The sequence below is a fragment of the Canis lupus genome, chromosome 17, assembly GCF_003254725.2.
Source record: "Canis lupus dingo isolate Sandy chromosome 17, ASM325472v2, whole genome shotgun sequence".
Classification (NCBI taxonomy): Eukaryota; Metazoa; Chordata; class Mammalia; order Carnivora; family Canidae; genus Canis; species Canis lupus.
Window position 1 is genome coordinate 5,981,807 of NC_064259.1, and position 21,843 is coordinate 6,003,649.

Below are 21,843 nucleotides of genomic sequence, written 5' to 3' on the forward strand. Positions count from 1 at the left end.
TGTTCTGTTCAATGAACAGAACTATCTGTGGCTTATGGTGAAAGTAAAATGGCTTATAAAATACGGTAAAACTCTAAGTGATACACAATTGAAGTAAGATTAGCAAGATTAAAGCACCAATTTTCTTTCCTATCATTTTCTACCCAGCTTAAAGCAGAGTTTTGTATATGTGAGGATCAGACTGAGCTATATAGTATAAATAGATACACATACACGCACACATAGACACACAGATTCAAAGGAATGATGGTGTGACTCAATAAGCCATCTGGCTTGTCAATTTCTGTAGCAGGAGGAGAAAGAAAACTTTTCCATAATGCTCATACAATAATTAAATCGATATCCGGACAACCTACTTCTTGTAGCTACAGAAATGCACAGTACAGAGTCATGCTGTTGGGCACTAATGCTGCGGTACAGCACCATTTAGCCACAAGGACCTGGGAGCCATGCTCTCTCCAAAAGACTAGAGGGGCAGCTCAGCAAACAGCCAGCTGTGTGACTGCTACATGAACCTGAACATTTTTCACAAACTGTACACACGTACGACAAAACAAACACACAAATTACTCTTTTATTTGTAATCAAAATGTGAATCATCGCTGTAGTGAATAAAAATTCATGAGTCAGAATAACATGCAATTTTTTTATTGTTTTCTAAATCTATTTGTACACTTAATACTCTAGTATTAACTTCACAAACAGTGTAAAGAATGTACTACAATAATAGGCTGCATCTACTCACCGGAAAGAGAACAAAATATTGCCTCTGAAATAATTACTAATTATACAATATTGCAAATGAAAGCACTATAAATACTAAAATGTTAACAGTTCAATATATGTCAATAACATCCTGCCTTTTTTAAATTGGTTAAAAACATTTGTTAAAGTCATGCGAAATAAAACTTTAAGGAAATGTTAGATTATACTCAAACATCAAAGCAATGAAACCCAAAACAGCAACTATTTAGTGCACTGACTGGTCAACTAAATAATTTATTCATCATATTAATAAAAATCTATTAAGTGAAAACCATCACAAATGTAACACTAAATTTGGGTAATTGCACATTCTATGATCTCATCATCTATGATCTTATCTGTGACTGAGGATACACTGCCAAAATTAATTCTACATAAATAACCTATACTAAAACAACAAAAAAATTCAATGCATGATTACAGGGTCCACTTCTAGTCCATATGATACTTAAATGTGCTCATTCTCTTAACCCTGCTAACAATAAATGGAAAATCTCATCAGTTCTATCTGCTTTCTTACTCTTGCTTTGTTACATTTTTAAACTTTTTAGAGAAGTATACCCTTTCTTATGGTCCTCCCCCAGGGTCAGCATGCTAATTTTGGAATAGTTGAAGTAGACAGATATACTCTACCCTGGTATAGAGGGCAATAATTTAATTTTACCTAATTTAATATTTCCTTGTCATTTGTCAAGTGACACTGATCTTTCTGATATAATTATTTCCTCATTCTTTTGTCCATGAATATTTATTATATCCTATTATTATCCATGTCTTTCTAATTCTCCAGAGAAAGAATTCATGTTTTTCCTCATTGGTAGGCTAAGAAACTTGGGCACACCATTTAAAAGAGTCACAGAAGAGACCAGGTTCTCAAGCTGGTACGTGTAGCCAGGTCTAGGATTTGGAGGAGAGCATCCAGGTCCTAAAGAGGTTCTTGGTCCCTCCCCACAACCATTCTCCTAGCAGCTCATAAAGGTCTCATCACTGGGGCTTCATTTTGAGTACTATTCATTCATCTTCTTAACAATTTTTAAAGCCCTTGTTAAACAATTTGTCTATTATATACAACATTGGTTCTCAATTTATAGAGCATTTAGTCTCTGGACTACTCCATAACCTATAAACTTTGATCTGTTACCCTCTAAGAGCAAAATTTGATTCTAGTTCACCTAACACCATGTCTTCCTTTGAATATTTGACAAGTGAATGTTGTACAAAGAGAGAGTCTCTACCTTTCTATTTTCACACCCTTTCCATCTAAGAAAATATTTCTGACTTATCTTTATACTCAGATCTTGTCTCAAAAAATTTTGCGGGGGTCATATGCCAATTAAAGGTACAATAACAATAGTGAGTTTTTACCTAATTAAAAAGACAGTGGAAGCTGATTAATAAACCACCCTTTCTTATACTTTCCTTTGTTGTATAGTGTGTTTCTTTTACCAAAGACCTTTCCATTCATTATTTGTGAATGAAACATACAAAGATGACGCACATGGATGGACTCATTATAAACTCAGGTCAATTTTGTCATAGGGGTATAGTAATACTATTCTGCTTTTGCTTGTTTCTCTCAAAGAATGCTTTCTCTTTCCTCTCCAAAGCCTGTACTATCAGAAGAGGCCACTGCATGGAGCTCTGAAGAATCCTTGGAAAGCCTTGTGTAACTTGAACGTTGGCTTCGCTTATGCGTCATGCTTTTTAGGTTTTCATTCTGAATAGCAGTTGGGTTGGAACTGGAACCAGGCCTCAGAATGACTTGGGAAGTCTCCCTCATTCCTTCCATGTCATCAAAATTCTGATTGGATCTGTTAGCTGGCGCACTGTTGTTGTTCAGGGTCACAGTACTGGGTGTTCGATTCAGGTTGTAGGCTTTTTGACACGCTGGCCAATTTTCTTCAGGACTGCTGGCTATCAAGCTACATTCAGAAGGGCTTTTCTTGTCTTCGGAACAAATGGACATCCGAGCTATAATTGGATCTTGTAGGCCACTCAAGCTATGTGGTATTCCCCTTTTTCCACTGTGGCTATCATCTTCAAGCTCAATGAGATTTGCCTTTTCAAGCTGGGAATCATCAGCCCCCTCATTGTGAAGAGAGTGATTGGGAGAACTTTCGCTGGATCTCACTCCTGAATCAGATGAGTCCTTTTTGTCAAGGAGGGCATCTGACAAATATTCTTTTGCTTTAATGAAGGTTCTAATCGGCTCAGCGCTGTGTTCTGGAGACTTTGATACTCTTTCTACTTTCCCTTCAACTTTTTTATCTTTATCATCTTTGAGCAGTGGAGTATTATCTGATTCTTCTGTCCCAGATTCATCCTCATCACTTGGAAGTTTTTGATAGCGCAATCCACTTCCCTTAAGCTTCAAATCTGTCTGGAAGAGACTTGACCTTTCTGAAGACTTCTTGCCTGGGAGAAGCTTACTGCCTGACTGATCAGATTTCTCATCTTCTTCAGTTATAGGATCCAGGGGTGAGGCATCATTAGTGGAAACCCCTGATGAAGAATAATCTATAACATCTCCCCTCTTCATTAAAAATGACTTCCTTCCATCATCTTGCTTTGGTTCATTATCCTTCCCTTTTTCTGGTTCTAGATTAGAATGAATGGAGCCCCCTGATGAACTCTGACCCATATAATATGTGCTATGTGGAGAAGATCTGCCACTAATTGTTGTGGAACCTGTACCCCCTTCTAACTGAGACATCTGAGCAATATATTCTCTATAGGCATCTCTATACTCGGCCTGCACCTTATCAGTAAGCTTTGAAATTTCAATACTGGAATCCTGGGAATTGAGACTCGAAAGACTTGGGGTTCTGCGAGTTTGTGACTGTGAAGACAGAAAAAAATAAATTTAAGAATTCAAATAAGCAAAAAAAAAAGGCATAATAAATATCAGCTTAGGAAATATATATGTACACTCAGAATTTTTAAAGTCCTCAAAATACCAAATTCTTTTAAAAGAATTCTACATAAAGAATTAAACATAACAGTTTAATAAATGCTGAGAACTTATGGATAATTTTACTGTTATTAGAAAGCTTTATATAAGTTTTAATAAAGTTATTTTATTATTAATATTTAAAAGTATAATTAAAGGTTGTATTAACAAATAATCTTAGCATCTGTTTTTATAAATTCAAACTTTTAGCTTTTATTTAAGGCAAAAGTCACTTTCGCTGATAAAGTTTCTCTTAGAAAAGACAAAGATTAGAGTTAAGATATATCTCAAACACAAAATACTCAAGTCTTCAATGTATGTTAAAAAGAACCTTTCCCTAATGAGCACTGGTTATTGTATGGAAGTGCTGTGTCACTATATTGTATACCTGTAACTAATATTACACTGTATGTTAACTAATTGGAATTTTTAAACAATTTTTTAAATAGAAAAAAATATTTATTCACTAAATGTCCTTGAAATTAAAAAAAAAAGGCAGCTTTCTCAACCTGTACAACGTAATTTCAATTGAGTAAGAAAATGTACTCTAAATGCCAAAATAATAGTAATAATTTAAAAGGAATAAATATAGAGTACAAAAGAAAAGACAAATACAGAATCCAAATGAACAGAAATGGAAGCCATGAGGCCAACAGTCAAGTCCTAGTAAACAGAGAAATGAAGTATTTTTAAAAGTTTGATTTCTGATGTGAAGTTTTGGGATTAGAATTGCTTCAGATCTCAGAAAAGCGAATAGGGGAGTAATAAAGAATACAGATTAGGAAAAAGAGGAGGGAAATGGAAGAAAAAGAACCAAGGAAGTCTAAGAAGGTATACAATAAAGGCTGAAGCAAAGAAGCAGAAATAAGGCCAAGAGTCTTCCTCCCACAGGGAGAAAATGACCCCTCTCCTCGAGAAGGTCCCCTGCTACTGGATTCACACTATATGGAGCCACTGTCCATTCTCTCTTTTTTTTTTTATTTCATTTATTTATTCATGAGGGACAGAGAGAGAGAGAGAGGAAGAGACACAGGCAGAGGGAGAAGCAGGCTCCACGCAGGGAGCCTGATGTGGGACTCGATCCCGGGTCTCCAGGATCACACCCTGGGTGGAAGGCAGACTCAACCGCTGAGCCACCCAGGGATCCCCCACTGTCCATTCTCAAATGCACTGTGTACACAGGACTTCGGGTACCCAGGAGGTCTAAACAATTCTCATAGGAGCGGCACAGGACGTTAACAGTGCTTCTCACTCTCCCTCAAAGAGTGTCTCGTGGGGCTTCTTAGAGGCTCCCCGATGTGTGAGGTCAGAAGAGATTTAATCAGAAGCAGATTGTTGGGGGCGGGGGAAGGGGGCCTCTTGCCGCCTTCTAGTGAACCAGAAATTAAAGAGATTGTACAAAGCCAACCCATTTTCACTTAAGTTTGTCTTGTTTTGGAAGATGTTGTCATTTCTCATAAAAATGTTATTTATGTTAACATAGAAGTGGTTTATTTTTAAATAAATATTTCTAAAGTTTCTCAGTTTTTATTTCTAATGCAGTAAATATGGACAGATACAACTTACATAAATAAAAGCTCTCTGGGGTCTTCAATCATTTTAAAAGTGCAAGGGATACTCTGAGATTACAAGACATTTTCAGCAGCAGTTTGAGAGTTGTTGCATGCATGGAAAGGCCTGGAGTTTCCAGGTCACAGGAGGAAATACCAAGTGTGGAAAAGCAGAGAAGGAGGATTTCTTATGAAACACTAAAAGGAATCCCAGGGAAAAGAAAGGAAGCACTGCTGCAGAAGCACAGGGACAAAAGGGTCAGCCGTGAACTTATCTTCTTATAAAAGAATTTTTATCTCAATCAGTACCCAATTGTAAAATGGTTTCCCATCAAGAAAAAGTACCTGGTAATATAAAAAGATAATGACAACGAAAAATGTTTTTACTACCAAGCCAAACCAAACTGTCTTAAAAATGGCAGACCTACCAGGTGCTGCTTTTCCTAATAGAGCTCCCTGTCAGCACAGTTTCTCTTTAGCTACTCACTGTATTTCCTCCGGGGCTTGTCTCTTCTGCATCATGCTCTGTTTTTCCCAAGTTTATTTTTTTTATTCTCTTTCTCCCTCTCATGTGTCTCTCACTTTCCTCCTAATTTCTGATCCTCCCCTGCCCCTGTCTGCTAAGAACATCCAAAGAAGAAACACCCATAATCAGATAATAAAAAATGAATTTCCATAAACACTGGGTACAGCTACTGAAAACCAGGTTATGCTGCTCAAAGGGATAATATGTGTCAATTTTCCACTAGAGATGTATCCTATCCTAGCCACCAATGGCTGAATTTAACAAGAAAACAACATGTGAAGCCTGAACTCTGCTAACCAGCCTAACCAAAGCAGGCCTGTTCTCATTTACTCTCTGTGCCATTGCCCTAGTTGATTGTTTTGACAGTTCTTACCAATTTCCAAAATGATCTTATTGCTTTTCTTTCTTTTACTCACTGTTCTCTTCAGAAAAATACAGTTCCTCAAGAATAGGGAGCCCTCTGTCTTGTTCACTGAAGTACTCATTAAGTATTTTCCAAATGACTACATAAATGCACCAACATATTCTCAGTGAATTGAAACCACCCTATTTCTCTTCAGTAATATGAAAAATGACATTTAATAAATACCTGCCAACTTAGATGACTGTGACGTGGAGCACCTTCATCAAGGCCAAGTGTATTCAGCTCCTCAAAGCTGAAGTTCAGTGTGTAGGGAGTTTGACTAGAAAGCTCGGTATGAGGCAATTCGTTGTGTGAAGAGCGACGAGCAGATTCACCATGAGGAACTGGGCCACTGCTGTTTTCATTAAGTAAACGTGGGTCTTCAGGAACCACTTGGTTTTCTGCATTTCTCATTTCCAGTACCTAAACAGAAGGAAAAAATAACATTAATATCCACACCGACCAATCACATTTTAGAAGCCTTAGAAATTATTTTTAAACATAAAACATTATAAAACTATAATGAAAATGAGAAAGCAGACTTCTTGTGAGTTTCTAATGAATTTGAAATAATATATCTGCTTACCTCTCATTTCAATCATACTAAAAGAAGTAATGGCAAAACCATCATATATATATTATACTCTAAAAATGTCCATTTGTTATTATTATTTTAGTTTAAATAAAATATAACTGGAGAACAAAACAACGCAACTGCAGTGTGTTGAAGAGAACCACAGCTGGACAGTAGCTAATGCAGTGAAAGCAGATTCTAATCAGAAACTACTACAATTGAAAAAAAAAAAAGAAACTACTACAATTGGGGAAAAGCAACCTCAGGATAGCACTGGCCTCCATCCAGAAAGCAAAATGGACAAGTGGGCATTTATAGCAGGCAGTGGGGTCGGGGTCAGTGGGTAGAAAATTGCTAAGAGGAAACATCAAGATTAAGGGGGAGTTCTTGCTGAACCAACTTGACAGGATTCCCACCAAAGGCAGGCCAGTGTGATCAGATGTCATCTGGGGGTGGGAGGTGGGAATGAGGAGTTTGATCAGGTACCAAGGATGATCAGATGGTGAGGGTAGAGACTGTTTCTAAAATGACTTAACATGATCCTTGCTAAAATTGGGCGATGCAGGCCTGAGAAGAACAGACACCAAGGTCGAGACTTAGGGAGCCTGACTCGAGGCAGGTCAGAGAGAAAGCCTTTGTCAGTGAAAGCATGGAAAATCTGCAGGTCACCACTTCCCCAAATTTCCAAGTGAAATGCCCAAAGACAAAGACTGCCACATGTTGCTGTGTATATTCTGCATGACAGAACAAACAAGGGTTGTATGTAAGTGTAAAACACCGTTTTTACATGTTTTTTAAAAATGCAGAAAAAGAGCAGTTTGGACCAACAATGATTACTACTTGCTGTATACAATACTGTAAATAATTCTATAAATATAAGATATCTTACTGTGCTTCTAAAAAGATGCCAGTCCCCAAAATTCATACTCATCTCTTTCTTCAGTTCATCAATGTTACACTGAGCTAATACACGGCCATTTATGTTTGCCTGAATAAAAATAAATGCAAGGATAAAGACAAAATATGAGATACCTGAATTATTGGTGATTAAAAAGTACATTTATATTTAGTACTAAGAATGTTATTACAGACTAGAAAATATTAACCTAAAAAAGACTACCATCCTATGTAATAAAATAGTAAACAAGCTGACTTTGAACATCAGCCACGCCGTATTTTTCCAAGAGTCCTAGGCGCACAAGTAAAACAAATCACTCCTCAGGGACCAACCTAAGAGCTAACCCTCCCAACTATTTCCAAAACTACCTACACCCTGTCATGAGCAATAAAAAAACCCGTTAGTTCTTCTCCTCTAATCTTGTAAAATATGAACACGAAGGAAGCTCCCGGGACGGGACAAAGACATCTGTCCTTGTATGTGCATCAGTCACAGACAAAGTTCTAAATGAAGTAAGCCCTGACAAGCTTGTTTATCAATTATATTAGATAACTTCAGCCATAAAGAATGTCCACCCATTAATTTCCCAATTTATTAAATTTACCAGAAATGACTGTATCACTATAGGGTCTCTGTAATTCTAATTTCCCCCGAAGAAGAACAGATGGAATTTTCTTTATTAATAGGTAGCTTGCTGATTTCACAAACTACAAAACCTGGCTTTATTAACTATGGTAAAATTATGGAATATTTGTGTTTAAAACCGATGGAATGTTCAGTCTCCAGGTTAATTCTGAAGATACGAGTGTACAGAGCAGGCCTCTGACAGAGGTCCTGCTGCAGAAATGCAAGGCAGCTGGAAACACTTCAGAGACCAGGTGCCAAGACGGGCCTGGAAAGCCAGGGCCGCCAGCAAAGCTGAGTGGGAAGAATATGCTATCATAATGGAAACAAAATGCCAAGGATTCAAATTGGAGGTCTCACCCATTCCTGAGATGCCCAGGCTGCCTAGAGGAGTCAGACTTGCACCTCGGAAAAGCAGTGTTTGATGCTTCTGCAAACAGGGATTAGCACTAACCAGATCCATAAGGAAACCGATGTAAATGAAGTAGGTTGAGATTAGTAACATGCTATCTATACCTGCTCGTAATTCTTTACAAAACATTTTAGATGTCATTCTTTAAAGTACATAAATAGTAGAGGTTATTAATGTTCTACTTTACTGTAGTTCTCTGCTAGAAAAAGCATAAAAAAGCGTATTTCGTGGAAATATTTACTGTAACAGGGATGCAGCCTTGTATAATATGGGAAGCCTTCCCTGAATCCCAGGCATTACTGTCCAACTTTGTGGTAGTTACTAGAATGGCAAGAACAGGATCTACAAAGAAAGAAACTTCCCCAAATGTGTTAGCTTTACAAACCAAACCTATGAGGTTCATCAAATGGGACACACTCCTAAGTCCTATTAAGACATGAAAATGACAGTTTGGGGAAAATGAAGCAAGTGTGGTTTACTCTAGTAATTATTAAGTCACAAATAAATAATACAATCAAAGAAAATAATGCATAAAAAGCCTTCAAACAGGGATCCCTGGGTGGCTCAGAGGTTTGGTGCCTGTCTTCGGCCCAGGGCATGATCCTGGAGTCCCGGGATCGAGTCACACATCAGGCTCCCTGCGTGGAGCCTGCTTCTCCCCTCTGCCTGTGTCTCTGCCTCTCTCTCTCTCTCTCTGTGTCTCTCATGAATAAATAAATAAAATCTTAAAAAAAAAAAAAAAGCCTTCAAACATTCTATGCTGTGTACTGGAGACATGAGTTATTGTTTCCCTAACTGTGAAGCTAAAACCAAAGTGTTCATTGTCCACATAGCCCAATTTCCCATGCCCTCAGCCAGGCTTCGAGTCAGCAGGTAAGTGTGTACATCACCTTTTTGATTGTTGCACAATACTGAGGCAGCATACTCTGGTCCAGCCCTTCTATTTGTTTCAGTTTCTCACATACTGCATCCACATTCATTGAATTCAATGATATCATTGCTCCTGAGGCTGGGCCTGACCCCTAGATGAGCCACGGAAAAATACATGTGTGAATAGCATTTAATGCCAGATGTATGCACATGACAGAAACACTCATGGAGTGGCACTGTGAAGTACTCTGATTAATAACAAACATTCAAACTAGAATTAAAAACAGCAAATGTGTATAATATAGAAAATGCCATTAGCGAATAGATTTAGCTACTGTTTTACTTTAATGAGTAGCTTGTATTATTGCAAATACAGTGTGATAACAACCACTGTTCTAAGAAGATAGAACATCCCATGAATCAAGTATAGGCCAACTTGTCAGATGTTTGCAGCCTGACTGTGGAAGAATAGGGTGCAGCCCTTAAGAGCAGGGGTTTAAAAAAAAAGAGAAGGAACAAAGAGGGAAAACTACTGATGCCTATATTATAAAAATACAAAATGTAAAAATATAAAAATCTATGAAATAATTTTTAAGTACCTACAGTAAACAGCTTTAAATGTCTCTACATACTACCTTAATAGTCTATGACAGCTGAAGTTTTCAGATCTTGATATTTTATATCCAAGGAATTTAAAACTTCCCTTTAAGAATTCATATATAAGCATATAAATATAAATATAAAACAACAATATTACTCAATATTACTTCTTAACACATGCAAAAGTAAATACAATCCATTAAAATTTGGTCTTATTTAAAAGAAAAATCACAATAATAAATAATCTCATATTTACTTAGAAGAAAAATGTTTTGTGAATGTGGTGACATACGAAAGAAGTACCAGCCCTTGGCCCATTATATACAGATCACCTCAATTACAGATGTGGAACACTGAGGTCTAAAGAGGTTAAGTTTTAGCTTCAAAGTCACAGAATAAATAGCTTGTTAGTAGAAGATTTGGGCCAGAACCCTAACTTATGAGGTTCTTAACAACTTCCTACTTCCCTTATTCCAATTGTCTATTTCTGAAAAGTTTAAAGAAACTATAACCACAATGAAGAGAAGACAAACCAACTCATATAGCAGATAAGGAGAATGTTCCAAATGATCTGCCCTGTTTATTATTCAATCTAACCTTAAAAAAATAAGTACAATTTATCCTATCCTCAAGGATGTGTATTTATATTTTCTACTTTCTCTTTTACCATACTGAGGACAAAAGTACACTGTAACACAGCCAAAATTGCCTAGTAGCCAGTTGTTAAACTCTATTTGTAACGTAAAAGCATAAATAATACTGTCGTACAAACTGGTAAGTAAATATATACAAATAGCATATATACAGCATACGTCTATATTACATATAAATACAGCAAGGGGATAAGACCATATTGAACAGGGAGTTAGAGTATTCATTTTATGACAGGGAGTCTCAGCAAGTGAACAAGTATGAGATGAGCATATAAAAGTCCTGAAATTAATGATTTGGAATATCCTGCACCAAATACGTTTACTCATAGTTTATTTTTAATTAAATATAAATTTTAAATATGCCATATAGTATATGGTCTGAGGTACAATGCTTCAAAAATAGTAATAACAAAACACTAGTATTTCCATAATTTAGTTTTCATATCTCTATACGTAGTTCTAATTTCTGCCTGAATGAGTATAGCCAGTATTCAAAGTGCTAATTTTCCAGTATTTACAATGGAAATTTAAAATGCTTTCTATGAATTTCTAATAACCATATTTGTTTTATCTTCCTTTCCTTTTAAACAGCTTTATTGAGTTATAATTCACATACCCTACAATTCACCCTTTTAAAGTGTATGATTCAATGGTTTTTAGTATATTTGCATAGTTATAAAACCATCACCACGATTCATTTTAAGACATTTTCACATCCCTAAACCGAAATGCCTGTATCCATTAGCAGTCATGCTCCATCCCTCCAACATCCAGCCTCAGCCCCAGTCAACTAGGAATCTTTGTTGTCTCCAGATATGTCTTTCCTAGACATTTTATATAAATGGAGCCATACAACATGTGACCTTTTTGTATCTGGCTTCCTTCACTTAGGATAATGTTGTCAAGCTTCATCCATGTGACAGCATGTACTAGCACTTCATTCTTTTTTATTGCTGAATAATATTTAAAATGATCTTTAATAGTGTCTTCCAAACACTCTTACTCCTTAACCTGTCTCTTCTCTCTAGATATGTTTCCACTTTATATATTCTTGGTTCAAAAATCACAAATGAACAGTTTGATCACAAAAATAAATAACTATCATACTGGATTATAGCTTATTCTATACAGAATGAGTCTATACTGATAGAAATAATCGAATAGGTGAAAATAAATCATTGAATAAATGAGGAATAAAAGATAGCTTTTTCTTATAGAGTTGGATTAATAAATGTGAAAGGAAAGAGAAAATTGTTATTAAGAAAACACCACAGTAATAGTGGTTATACATAAGATACATCAAAGTATACTAAAATTAATGGGCAAAAGTACAAGCAGAAACAGGTTATTTGCAGAGGGTCAAGGTCTTTCTCCCAAGATATTTATTCGTTACAAGGGAAAAATAAAACTTCACAGTGCTGAAATCTGGCAGATGCCACCTTAACCAACTTACTACGGTTAGCACCACCAGCAGTAAGACTGTGGCCCAGCACAGACCCTCTAATAGGACATTCTGAGAAGGGGTCTCTTCCCAGACATACAGAACCTCCAACTGACAAACCCAAGTAGAGGAAAAGTCTGCAAAACACCAGACCAGGATTCTTCAAAAATGGCAAATTAAAGTCAAGAAAGACAAGGAAGGACCAAGGAATTGTCACAGACGAGAGAACTCTGAGAACTAACTAGCAACAAACACAACTGGAGTAGATCTTGGATCAGAAAAATGACATCAGTGAAAAAATCTGGAGAAATTAAAGTCCATAGTTAGTCAACAGAATTGTACCAATTTTCATTTCCTGCTCTGAACGGTATACTACAGTTAGGAAAGATGCTAACATGAAGGGAACACTATTTTTGTACCTTCTCTTTAAGTCAAATTATTTTAAAGTAAAAATTTTTTTAATCCCCAAAAAACTCTATTTCTGACTGTGCTAAAAAGGAAAAGTATAATAGACGTGGAACAAATGAACTCTGCCAGCTTAGGGGGAAATGTAAATGTTTAGAGTATCTTATTTCCACAGGGGAATCTGAGAACTCAGCAACAGAGACCTGCTGCTGCTATGCTTGTCCTGTGAAAGACCAGTAATTTTACTCTTATGAGCCTTTTAAACTTGCATTTTATCAGTTATTTTAAAACATAATTTCTCAAAAAAATTTATCATTGGGGATTATGTAGAAAATATATATTCCCTGAATGACTTTTAGAAATTTTATAAGATAGACACATACGTGAACGTAAGATCCCAGTAACTCCATCAAAGCTAGTCTTGGCCCTTGATTAGATTTAAGTAGGGCTTTATGAAGATAAAGAGTAAATTATCAGTAAATTAAAATATGTTATAAGATGCTTCTTTGAGTAGGAGAAATGGTAATTACCTGCCAGGTCTTTTCTAAAGTAATCACATGTAATACAATTATTTTGAAACTAAATCAATCTTAGTGACCAAAATAATGATTTTTGGTTAGAAATCTCATAAAAGGAAGGAGAAGAGTATAAAAGTGATACAGAAAAAGGCATACTTAATAATTCAACAGGTAAATTAATAGAAAAAAGGCATACTTAATAATTCAACAGGTAAATTAATAGAAAACTAATTATATTACTTTGACAACACAAAGAATGGTAATACTTTCAAGTTTATCATGCATTGTTACTTAAAATATACCTGCTATATATCTAGAACAGATCATTTCAACAAATATCACAATTTTTTTTTAATTTCTAATGCAGATATTTGGAAGGCAGCTATGCTCACCACTATACCACCAACGCCCGCCGCTAATGCAGATATTTGAATATAGAAGGTGTTAGTTTATTTGAACTGTTAAATATAAACTTCAAAATGCATACAAATTAGAATTTCTTCAGGGAAAAGCAAAGATAACAAAACAGACTAGAATTACCTTGATGTAACTGTATTATTTTATATTGTGAGTAGATTAAAACTATACTCTGAAACATTATCATTTTAGTAAATTTATTAAATAAGCTCAGAATTGATTAGCCAGAATGAGTGCCATGCAAAGGCTGAAAGCAGCTATTAAAATAAATCCAAGGCACTGAAATAAGCACAGATTTATCCAGCCCAGCGTGAAGGAGCCAATGATTGCTTCTAATAGTCTAGTAAGAAGTGAATAGATTTCACTGAAAGTTTCTGTACCTGTCTTTGTTTGTTAAACCCAGAGTCACACGGCTTTAAGGAAGGAATAAAACAGAATGAAGGACACAAGCTTAAGTAAAACATCAAACAGGTACATATAATAAACACATGCAGCACACGTGTCATTCCTCAGACTTTCTGTAACTGAACATACCACCTCTGCAAGCAGCACAAAGCAAAGGATGCTCACATGCACACACGCACACACACATACTGCAGTTTAATGACATTAACGTGTGCTTGGTAACTTTAAAATTATACTCTCATAATCTATAGTCTTCCCATTAAAAGAATGAATCATGGGCCATACATTCAACAAGAAAACTGGGTAAATAAAATTTGTTCTGAAAGTCAATATTCCCACCACATATCAACATAATATTAGTATCTAAATATTCTGATTAAAACATTACAACTAAAGTTAACCAATTTAATAAGACTTAAGCACTTGGAATTCACATGATGACTTCATTATATGAAATATTATCTAGCCACACTATACTTAATATTCAGAAACGCACTTTTCAAACGGGTTTTGTTTCAGTGGGCATTCGGCACAGGACAGATGCACTGAAAACACCATTTGAAAAAAAAAAAGGCCTTGGGATGCCTGCGTGGCTCAATCAATTAAGGGTCTGCCTTCGGCTCAGATCATGATTCCAGGATCCTGGGATTGAGCTTCGCATCAGGCTCCCTGCTTTGCAGGAAGTTTGCTTCTCCCTCTCCCTTGAGCATGCTCTCTCCCAAATAAATAAAATTTAAAAAAAGAAAAAAAGGTCTTCACAGCCTTACAGTTCTAGAAACCATAAAGGTAATGGTGAAAATATCTGCATACCATGATTAACTAAATATTCTGGTGATGTGGATTTTTTAAAACTCCCATTCAAAGCAGATGCCACTGCTGTTCATTATTTTTCTACGCCCATTAGGTTGGTAGCAAAAATTGTTAAATAGTCCAAATAATCTACAGATGACTGACAATACCGATTCAAAGTTAATTTCCAATTTTTTAAATAAAGGGCAGGGCTTTGTTAGTTTAATGTTAGATGTTCTCCTTTTGACATTCTTAATATCTGCAATAACTAATGGAAATCTTTCTAATTTACATATCGTTATAAATAGGATTTTGAGAAAGTTACTATGTATCTATCTATATTACTGTAAAGACTTGAAAAAACATCAAAAAGGAGTCCTAATGAAATTATGGCTTAGCCTAAGATACCCAAAAAATAAAAGAAAACTACTGTTAACCTAGTTGGAAAATATAACTTACTCTTCAAATCACATGAGAAATAATAATGTGGTCAAAGTTGACAGATAAGGCTTAACACTACATTTTAAGGGCAGGGGATCCCCGGGTGGCGCAGCAGTTTGGCGCCTGCCTTTGGCCCAAGGCGCGATCCTGGAGACCCGGGATCAAATCCCACATCGGGCTCCCAGTGCATGGAGCCTGCTTCTCCCTCTGCCTCTCTCTCTCTCTCTCTGTGACTATCATAAATAAATAAATAAATAAATAAATAAATAAATAAATAAATAAATAAATAACATTTTAAGGGCAATCTTTAAAAAACAAAAATACTAAAAACCACAATATTATTTTGTTATTTTTAACTTTTAATTGTACTCTAGAATCTCCGTGATCTCCCAACTACAGTATATATCTGTGGAAATCTCCATCAATTTTGTGGCAGTTTATTAATCGTTTAGGGGAAAAAGTTTTCTTGAGTTTAAATCTGGCACAAAGATTTTCAAGACCGAAGCAAATACAATTTTCCACTATATTATTAAAGGAAAAATAAGTGAATTCTTTTCCACATTGAAATCGAATAATAAAAATGTGCTTCTAGTATACTCTAGAAAGTGTGGATGAGCCTGAGAAAAGCCACTGAGAGGTAGCAGTGAGTATCCAGATCCTACACGTTAAACAAAACCTAAAACATGCCCATTCCTTACCCATGGCATCTTTAACTTTCTTGTCCAATTCTGCTCCTGAACAATGAGAGACAGCTTGATTTGGACATACATTTGTTCAAAAACAGGTTAAAAGTTCTAAGCCAGTGGTGGAAATAAAAATTATCTACAGTCAAGCCCATCTTTTTTTACTTTACTTTTTTTTTTTACTTTTTACTTAGCTACCTAGTTACTGTGCCAATTGGATCCAGTTTAATGAAAACCAAGACCTTCATTTTTAATACTTTTATTAATTCAGCAATTTTCATTGATCTTTAATAGCACACTGGAAATAAGGATACTATCAGTGAAACTGCCTTTGCAATTCTGAAGTTCTTCCCAATGACACTGGGTACTAATTCTTCTTGCCTTTTCAACATGGTATATAAGTGATCTAAATATAGCTGCCTAAAGGTTATCGAGTAAACCCCGTGGCACGGAAGGCTAAGAAAGAATGGTATCAGAGCCTTGGATAATTCCCTTGGCAGTCTTCGAACCCACAAGCTCAAGGTGGACAGGAGTTTCATCATTTTTGTTCACTACTGTCCCACTAGGATAGTGCCCAGTAGACACTCAATAAATTTGTTTAGCCAATGAGTGATCACATAGGCATCTATAGAACTCAGTGCTAAATAATTCAAGGAAGAATAAGAGAAAATAGAAATGCTATATCGTCCCTGCTTTTGAAGAACTGCTTTCCAGTGAAATATAGTTTCCACCATGAACAGCATACCTTAAATTAAAAAAAAAATGACTATAGTAGTCCTAAGAGCAACTCTGAAAAACCATAGCAAAATGCCACTGAGGTGCCCTTGCCTGAGATGAGCCCTCCCTACTGGGTTCCTCCCTGGTCCTCCCCTTTGTGATCACAGAATGCTCAGAAGCTACTACTTCCTACCTAGTGGGACCCAGACTGAAAGAAAGCACAGGCAGCAAGTAAATTCCCCAGAAAGCTGTCAACCATTTTTTAAGTATTTGGAGCATTCAAATAACCCAGAAATCCTTCTAAATTCTAAGAAAACAAACTAATTGATAGCTTTGGGGCCAGAGAAGCATCAACAGATAAAAGGCTGAGTTAATCTACACAATTTTGTGTATCTGTACACTCCTCCTACTACTGAGACAGAAGTAATTAACATGAAACAGTTTTAGTTCCTGAGTCTTTCTTTAAAGCTTCATGAAATTTGGCCTTTGGTGTAGTAATAATAATAATAATAATTAAGTCCTTAAAGTGTCCTAAGGCTGAGTAATTCTTACATCAGACCTATGTGGTAGGTCTGCTTTTTCCAGATGATGAAGATGGCTATCCAAGAGTTGAAGTAATTTGTCCAAGGCCAAGAGCTAACCACCAAGGTCTATTTAACTTAAGATCAAATACTTAAGTCATGCTTAGTATTAACAGGAGCAAAGGCGGCAGCATGGTTTGAGGAATGGGCTGTGACACACACCACGTGGATTCCAGTCCCACATCTGGGGCACCCCTTCTGTGGGCTTCAGGCAAGTCTCACTGACCCAGGCCTCAATGTTCTTCTGTACCGTGGAGCTCAATGAGACCATGGGTCCTAATGTCCCTGAGGATCCTCAAGAGGGAAGGCAACTCCAGGGTGTGGGCCATACTTCTGCTTTTACTGGTTTTATGAAGTAGTGTTCTGATTAATATTTCATTTCTGAAAAAAAATTCTCTGCTTAGAAGTTTGAAAATCACTGGTCTTTTCTAGCTCTAATATTCTGGGGAGCATATCTTGAGTCCAATGTTAATTTTCCCCCCCCAGTTTTATAAGATTTGGCACATATTTTTTCTATGTAAAATTATTTTTTAAAGTTAGCATAGAGTCTTATATTTTACATCTTCACTTTGGTGAAACACTTGGATGTATCTATAACTTCTCTGGAAAATCCTTGGCTGGCCTTCACAAGTTATAATCATTCTAATGTTCCTTAATGTGAGGAAACCCAATTGTTTCATTAGGATCTACTTTTTAAAGGTTTAGCAGAATTCCTTGTAGTAAAAAAAGATGGGACCACTTACACTGAAAATATCAATTGGTTAACTCTTTATGGTCTTGCTCTATTGGTGGTGGTGTTTATTTTTACTCATTACTCTGTGTCTGTAATGACAAGACAATTTATCCAGAAGTGTTTGTGTAGCTCCTGACACTTACTTATAAGCAGCTCTTGTCAACTCTTGCATACAGGGGGACAGTTGAATGAGCAGATAGACGTAATCCACACTCCTGCTATCTTGGAAATATAAAACTTTCTACTATAGGACTGAAAAGCAGTATTTGCCACGAGGGGCTAAATAATTTTTATATTAACTTCTATGGTGATTGAGCCATAAAGATTCTAGACAATGTTCCCATGTACAGGTACTTCACATTTCCACCACTGCTTTTGATTTGGCTTTGAACTAAGTATCTATTTTTACTAGTCTTCTACCAAACAAATTTTACATGCTATTGTCATTGTTAATTTCTTAAAAGCAAAAAAAGCTTGGTAAGCATTAATTATTCACTAAGCCAATCACAAAACTATCTTTTAATATTAAAAGAAGAGCAAATAGTATGGTTATTTTGCTAAACAAAGGCACTAATATATGCAGAGCTCCTTTATTCTTTGTTATTGGGTTTCTAAACACATCACAAGAATTGCATTATTTCCCCTTCCCCAAAAACTCATTTCAAATTTGCTTAATGCTCCTTCACTGGTCCCTAAAAGAAACTACAGATATCTTTTAATTACAAGTGTTTGTCCACATACTCAAGCATAGGAATAGCTACTAATTTCAGCATGTCTGTGTCATTAAGACCATCAAATTCTTCACAGTATCTGATTTTCATCAAAAGTTTGCTAAGGAATTTCAGCTTAGAGAATTGCATTACATGCATGAATGTATGTATGAAGAGCTCTCTGACTAAACTAAAAGTCATTCTTGCATATAGTGGCAATGATCCACGCATTAAAGATTCCCCAACACCCAAACAAAATTATTATGGCTTATTGTGTCTATTATTCCTGGATAATTGGAGTCACTCAAACACTTCATCTGAAATGTTAATGACTTAAAAAGAATCATCAGCTCCTCAATGAAAATACCAAAGTGGTTCTCTTTCTCTCTCCTACTACCATTAACTCAAAGAAAATTAAAAAACTACTGCCTACCCAAATGCATGTTTTAACTTAAAAATTATGGATAAGCTCAGGATGTAGTATTTCCCCCACATTAATTCTAATCATCATGCCACATTTCAGCAGAGCTCTAGATTAAATTGATCGTGTCCACATAGGCATAACATTCTGTAAATATATCAAGAGAAGTTAAAATACAAGTTGGGTTCTAAATTCCACATTGAATAAATGAAGATATTAAGGCTCATCATATTAAAGATATTTCTTATTAAACACAAAGTCTGGAATAATAAATGCATGCAGTGATTTCCTATAGAAGTTTTTTTAAAAAACTCACTGTAAGGTGTTGGCCCCAAAAGGTTTAAATAATTCCCTTTACATAATGAACTACCTCTTGTTTATCTAAAAATTTTATTTTAATAAATATACCTATAAAGAAAAATAGTACTATATTCACACTAAGGTTTCATAAACTGTGGACACCCAAATTAAGAATGAGTCACTACAGATCCATTTGATCTGTACCATCTAGCTTATAATGTCCTTTTGTGGTCTCAAGGGTGATTTTGAATCTTTCAAAAGTATTCTATGTGTGCAGTACCAATTGTTTAAGAAAAACAATCAAAGGACGGCCTGGGTAGCTCACCAGTTTAGCACCGCCTTCAGCCCAGGGCCTGATCTTAGAGACCTGGGATCGAGTCCCAGATCAGGCTCCCTGCATGGAGCCTGCTTCTCCCTCTGCCTGTTTCTCTGCACCCCTCTGTGTGTGTGTGTGTGTGTCTCTCATTAATAAATAAATAAAATCTTTAAAAAAAAAAAAAAGGTGAAAATATTGCTCAACACTAAGGAACAAATACCAACTAACTTCTCCTGATGGCTGCTAGAAAAACCCATCCTTCTTGGACAATAAAAAAAAAAAAAAAAAAAAAAAAAAGGCCCATCCCATGTCATTGAAAAAGGGGAAAAACAGGAGGAAATAAAGGGCAAAGTTAAACATTAGCTTTTAAATTAATCTATGAAATATAATTATTAGTATTCAGCTACTCTACTCTAGTGGCCATCACAGCATGGATGCAGAGTTAGGGGACTGCTGTCACCACAACTAAGACAATTGTTACTGCTGCAGAAGCGATGACAGGCTCTTGTTCCCACCACAAGACTACTCCGTTACCCGCAAGGAGTCTGTGGGTGAAGGAAGCCCCTCAGCAGCATCCTCCTTGATAACCTCCTAACAACACAAAACAACAGTGTGGGTGAAAGGTGAGGGGGGGCCAAACTAGGATGATGAATGAACACGATGCTAACATGATCACAGACAACACTGAAACCTGAACATGATTAGAGTTTCCCTCAATGACATTTAGATTTGAAGTAACAGTTTAATAAGTTCTATACCTTTTACCTTCTACTTTATAAAAATATATTAACAGGGAATTTCTATTTTTAAATTGTTAAACTAAGCTGACCATCAGAAACATGTAATATTTTACAATGTATTTTGTTTTGGATTAGAGTCAATCATACATTTGAATAATTTCCTTAGCCTACTTAACTTCTGCCATTAGATTAAAATGCTCTTCCAATGTATCCTCGAATTTTTATATCATAGGGCTAACACACACACATATATATGTGTGTTTTATATATATGTATATATAAACATACACACACACACACGCACACACACAGATACCATGTATATATGTTTTTTTTAAGATATTAGAAATTAGCAGATGTAAAGGTTTAATTTTTTAAAGTTTTGGTAATAGACTCTGCGCTATAAGCCAGAAACTCTGGTTGTAAACAACTCAACATTTATTCACTGAGGCTGCTAGTAATTTTCCTTCCATAGACATTTACTAGAAATGAAAACAAAACACACTTTATGTTAGTAATAGCTTATGTGTCTTAAAACTATTTATAAAATAAGTTGCATTCTTTTGCTACAGAAAGGAAATAACCAAACTTCTACTGCTGTCTATGTGTCTTATTAGATTAATACTTTAGTTACCCTTTTTTATACTTACTAGGCCATTGCTCTGATCTCTGGGCAAACTCGTTTTTACTGATGGACGTGAGATGAGGTGTTGGGAGCCGCCAGGGTAATACCTTGGCGTGTAAAGGTAGGGGGCAAAGAATGGCTATGGAAAAAACACGTAACAAAAGAAGGGGATAAACAATTACAGAAATCAAAGTGTGATGAGATTTATCAAATGAAACTAACCAATAAAATACAACTCCAAATTTTTAATAATGCAAATGACAAAACAAAAGAAAAAGAGCCTTACTCACAGTCTGTAAGATATCAAACCCAAATTTAAGACCCAGTGTTTAAATTGTCATATTGTTGATTTAATGTAAGATTTTTTAAACAACTAAAAGTTTTATACCTTACAATCTGAAAAGAGTTTCTCCTAAACATTTTTATGGGCTTATCATGTGTCAGTTCTTAAGTGATTTACAAATATTCACTCTTAAAATCTCTTTAAAAAAAAAAAAAGCAGAATGGACTCTTAATAAAATACTATTCTTTACCAAAAAAAGAAAAGAAAAAAAAAAAAAGGGTAGCCTTAAGTAAAACCAAAAAAAAAAAAAAAAAAAAAAAAAAAAACAACAACAACAACAACAAAAAACTCAATACATATGAGAACACCCCAACATGGAGTCCAAGAATATTGTTACTTTAAGTTCCTAGAGCTTACTTTATGTCCTATACCCATTTTTCTAATGGGGAATACATTGTTTAGGGAGATTTATAACTACAGCATTTATTTGTAG

The 21,843-nt window shown here is 35.7% G+C and overlaps 1 protein-coding gene across 27 annotated transcripts in view; it reads right to left on the bottom strand.

Annotated features, from left to right (window-relative positions):
• The window catches only part of KIDINS220 (kinase D interacting substrate 220), a 104,499-nt gene that overhangs the window by 11,683 nt on the left and 70,973 nt on the right, over positions 1 to 21,843 (bottom strand). For 6 of the 27 annotated variants that reach the window (XM_049095736.1, XM_025454726.3, XM_025454723.2 and 3 more), the window contains 8 exons: positions 21,093 to 21,206; positions 20,237 to 20,293; positions 15,940 to 15,975; positions 13,987 to 14,019; positions 9,593 to 9,724; positions 7,658 to 7,756; positions 6,381 to 6,617; positions 633 to 3,604 (listed from right to left, as the gene is read on the bottom strand). In XM_049095736.1, the coding sequence (XP_048951693.1) occupies positions 2,342 to 3,604; positions 6,381 to 6,617; positions 7,658 to 7,756; positions 9,593 to 9,724; positions 13,987 to 14,019; positions 15,940 to 15,975; positions 20,237 to 20,293; positions 21,093 to 21,206 (1,971 nt within the window). In that variant the 3' untranslated portion in view covers positions 633 to 2,341. Of the gene's footprint in view, positions 1 to 632; positions 3,605 to 6,380; positions 6,618 to 7,657; positions 7,757 to 9,592; positions 9,725 to 13,986; positions 14,020 to 15,939; positions 15,976 to 20,236; positions 20,294 to 21,092; positions 21,207 to 21,843 lie in introns of those variants that run through there. The other 21 variants (XR_007403062.1, XM_035700648.2, XM_035700649.2 and 18 more) reach the window with 12 other exon arrangements.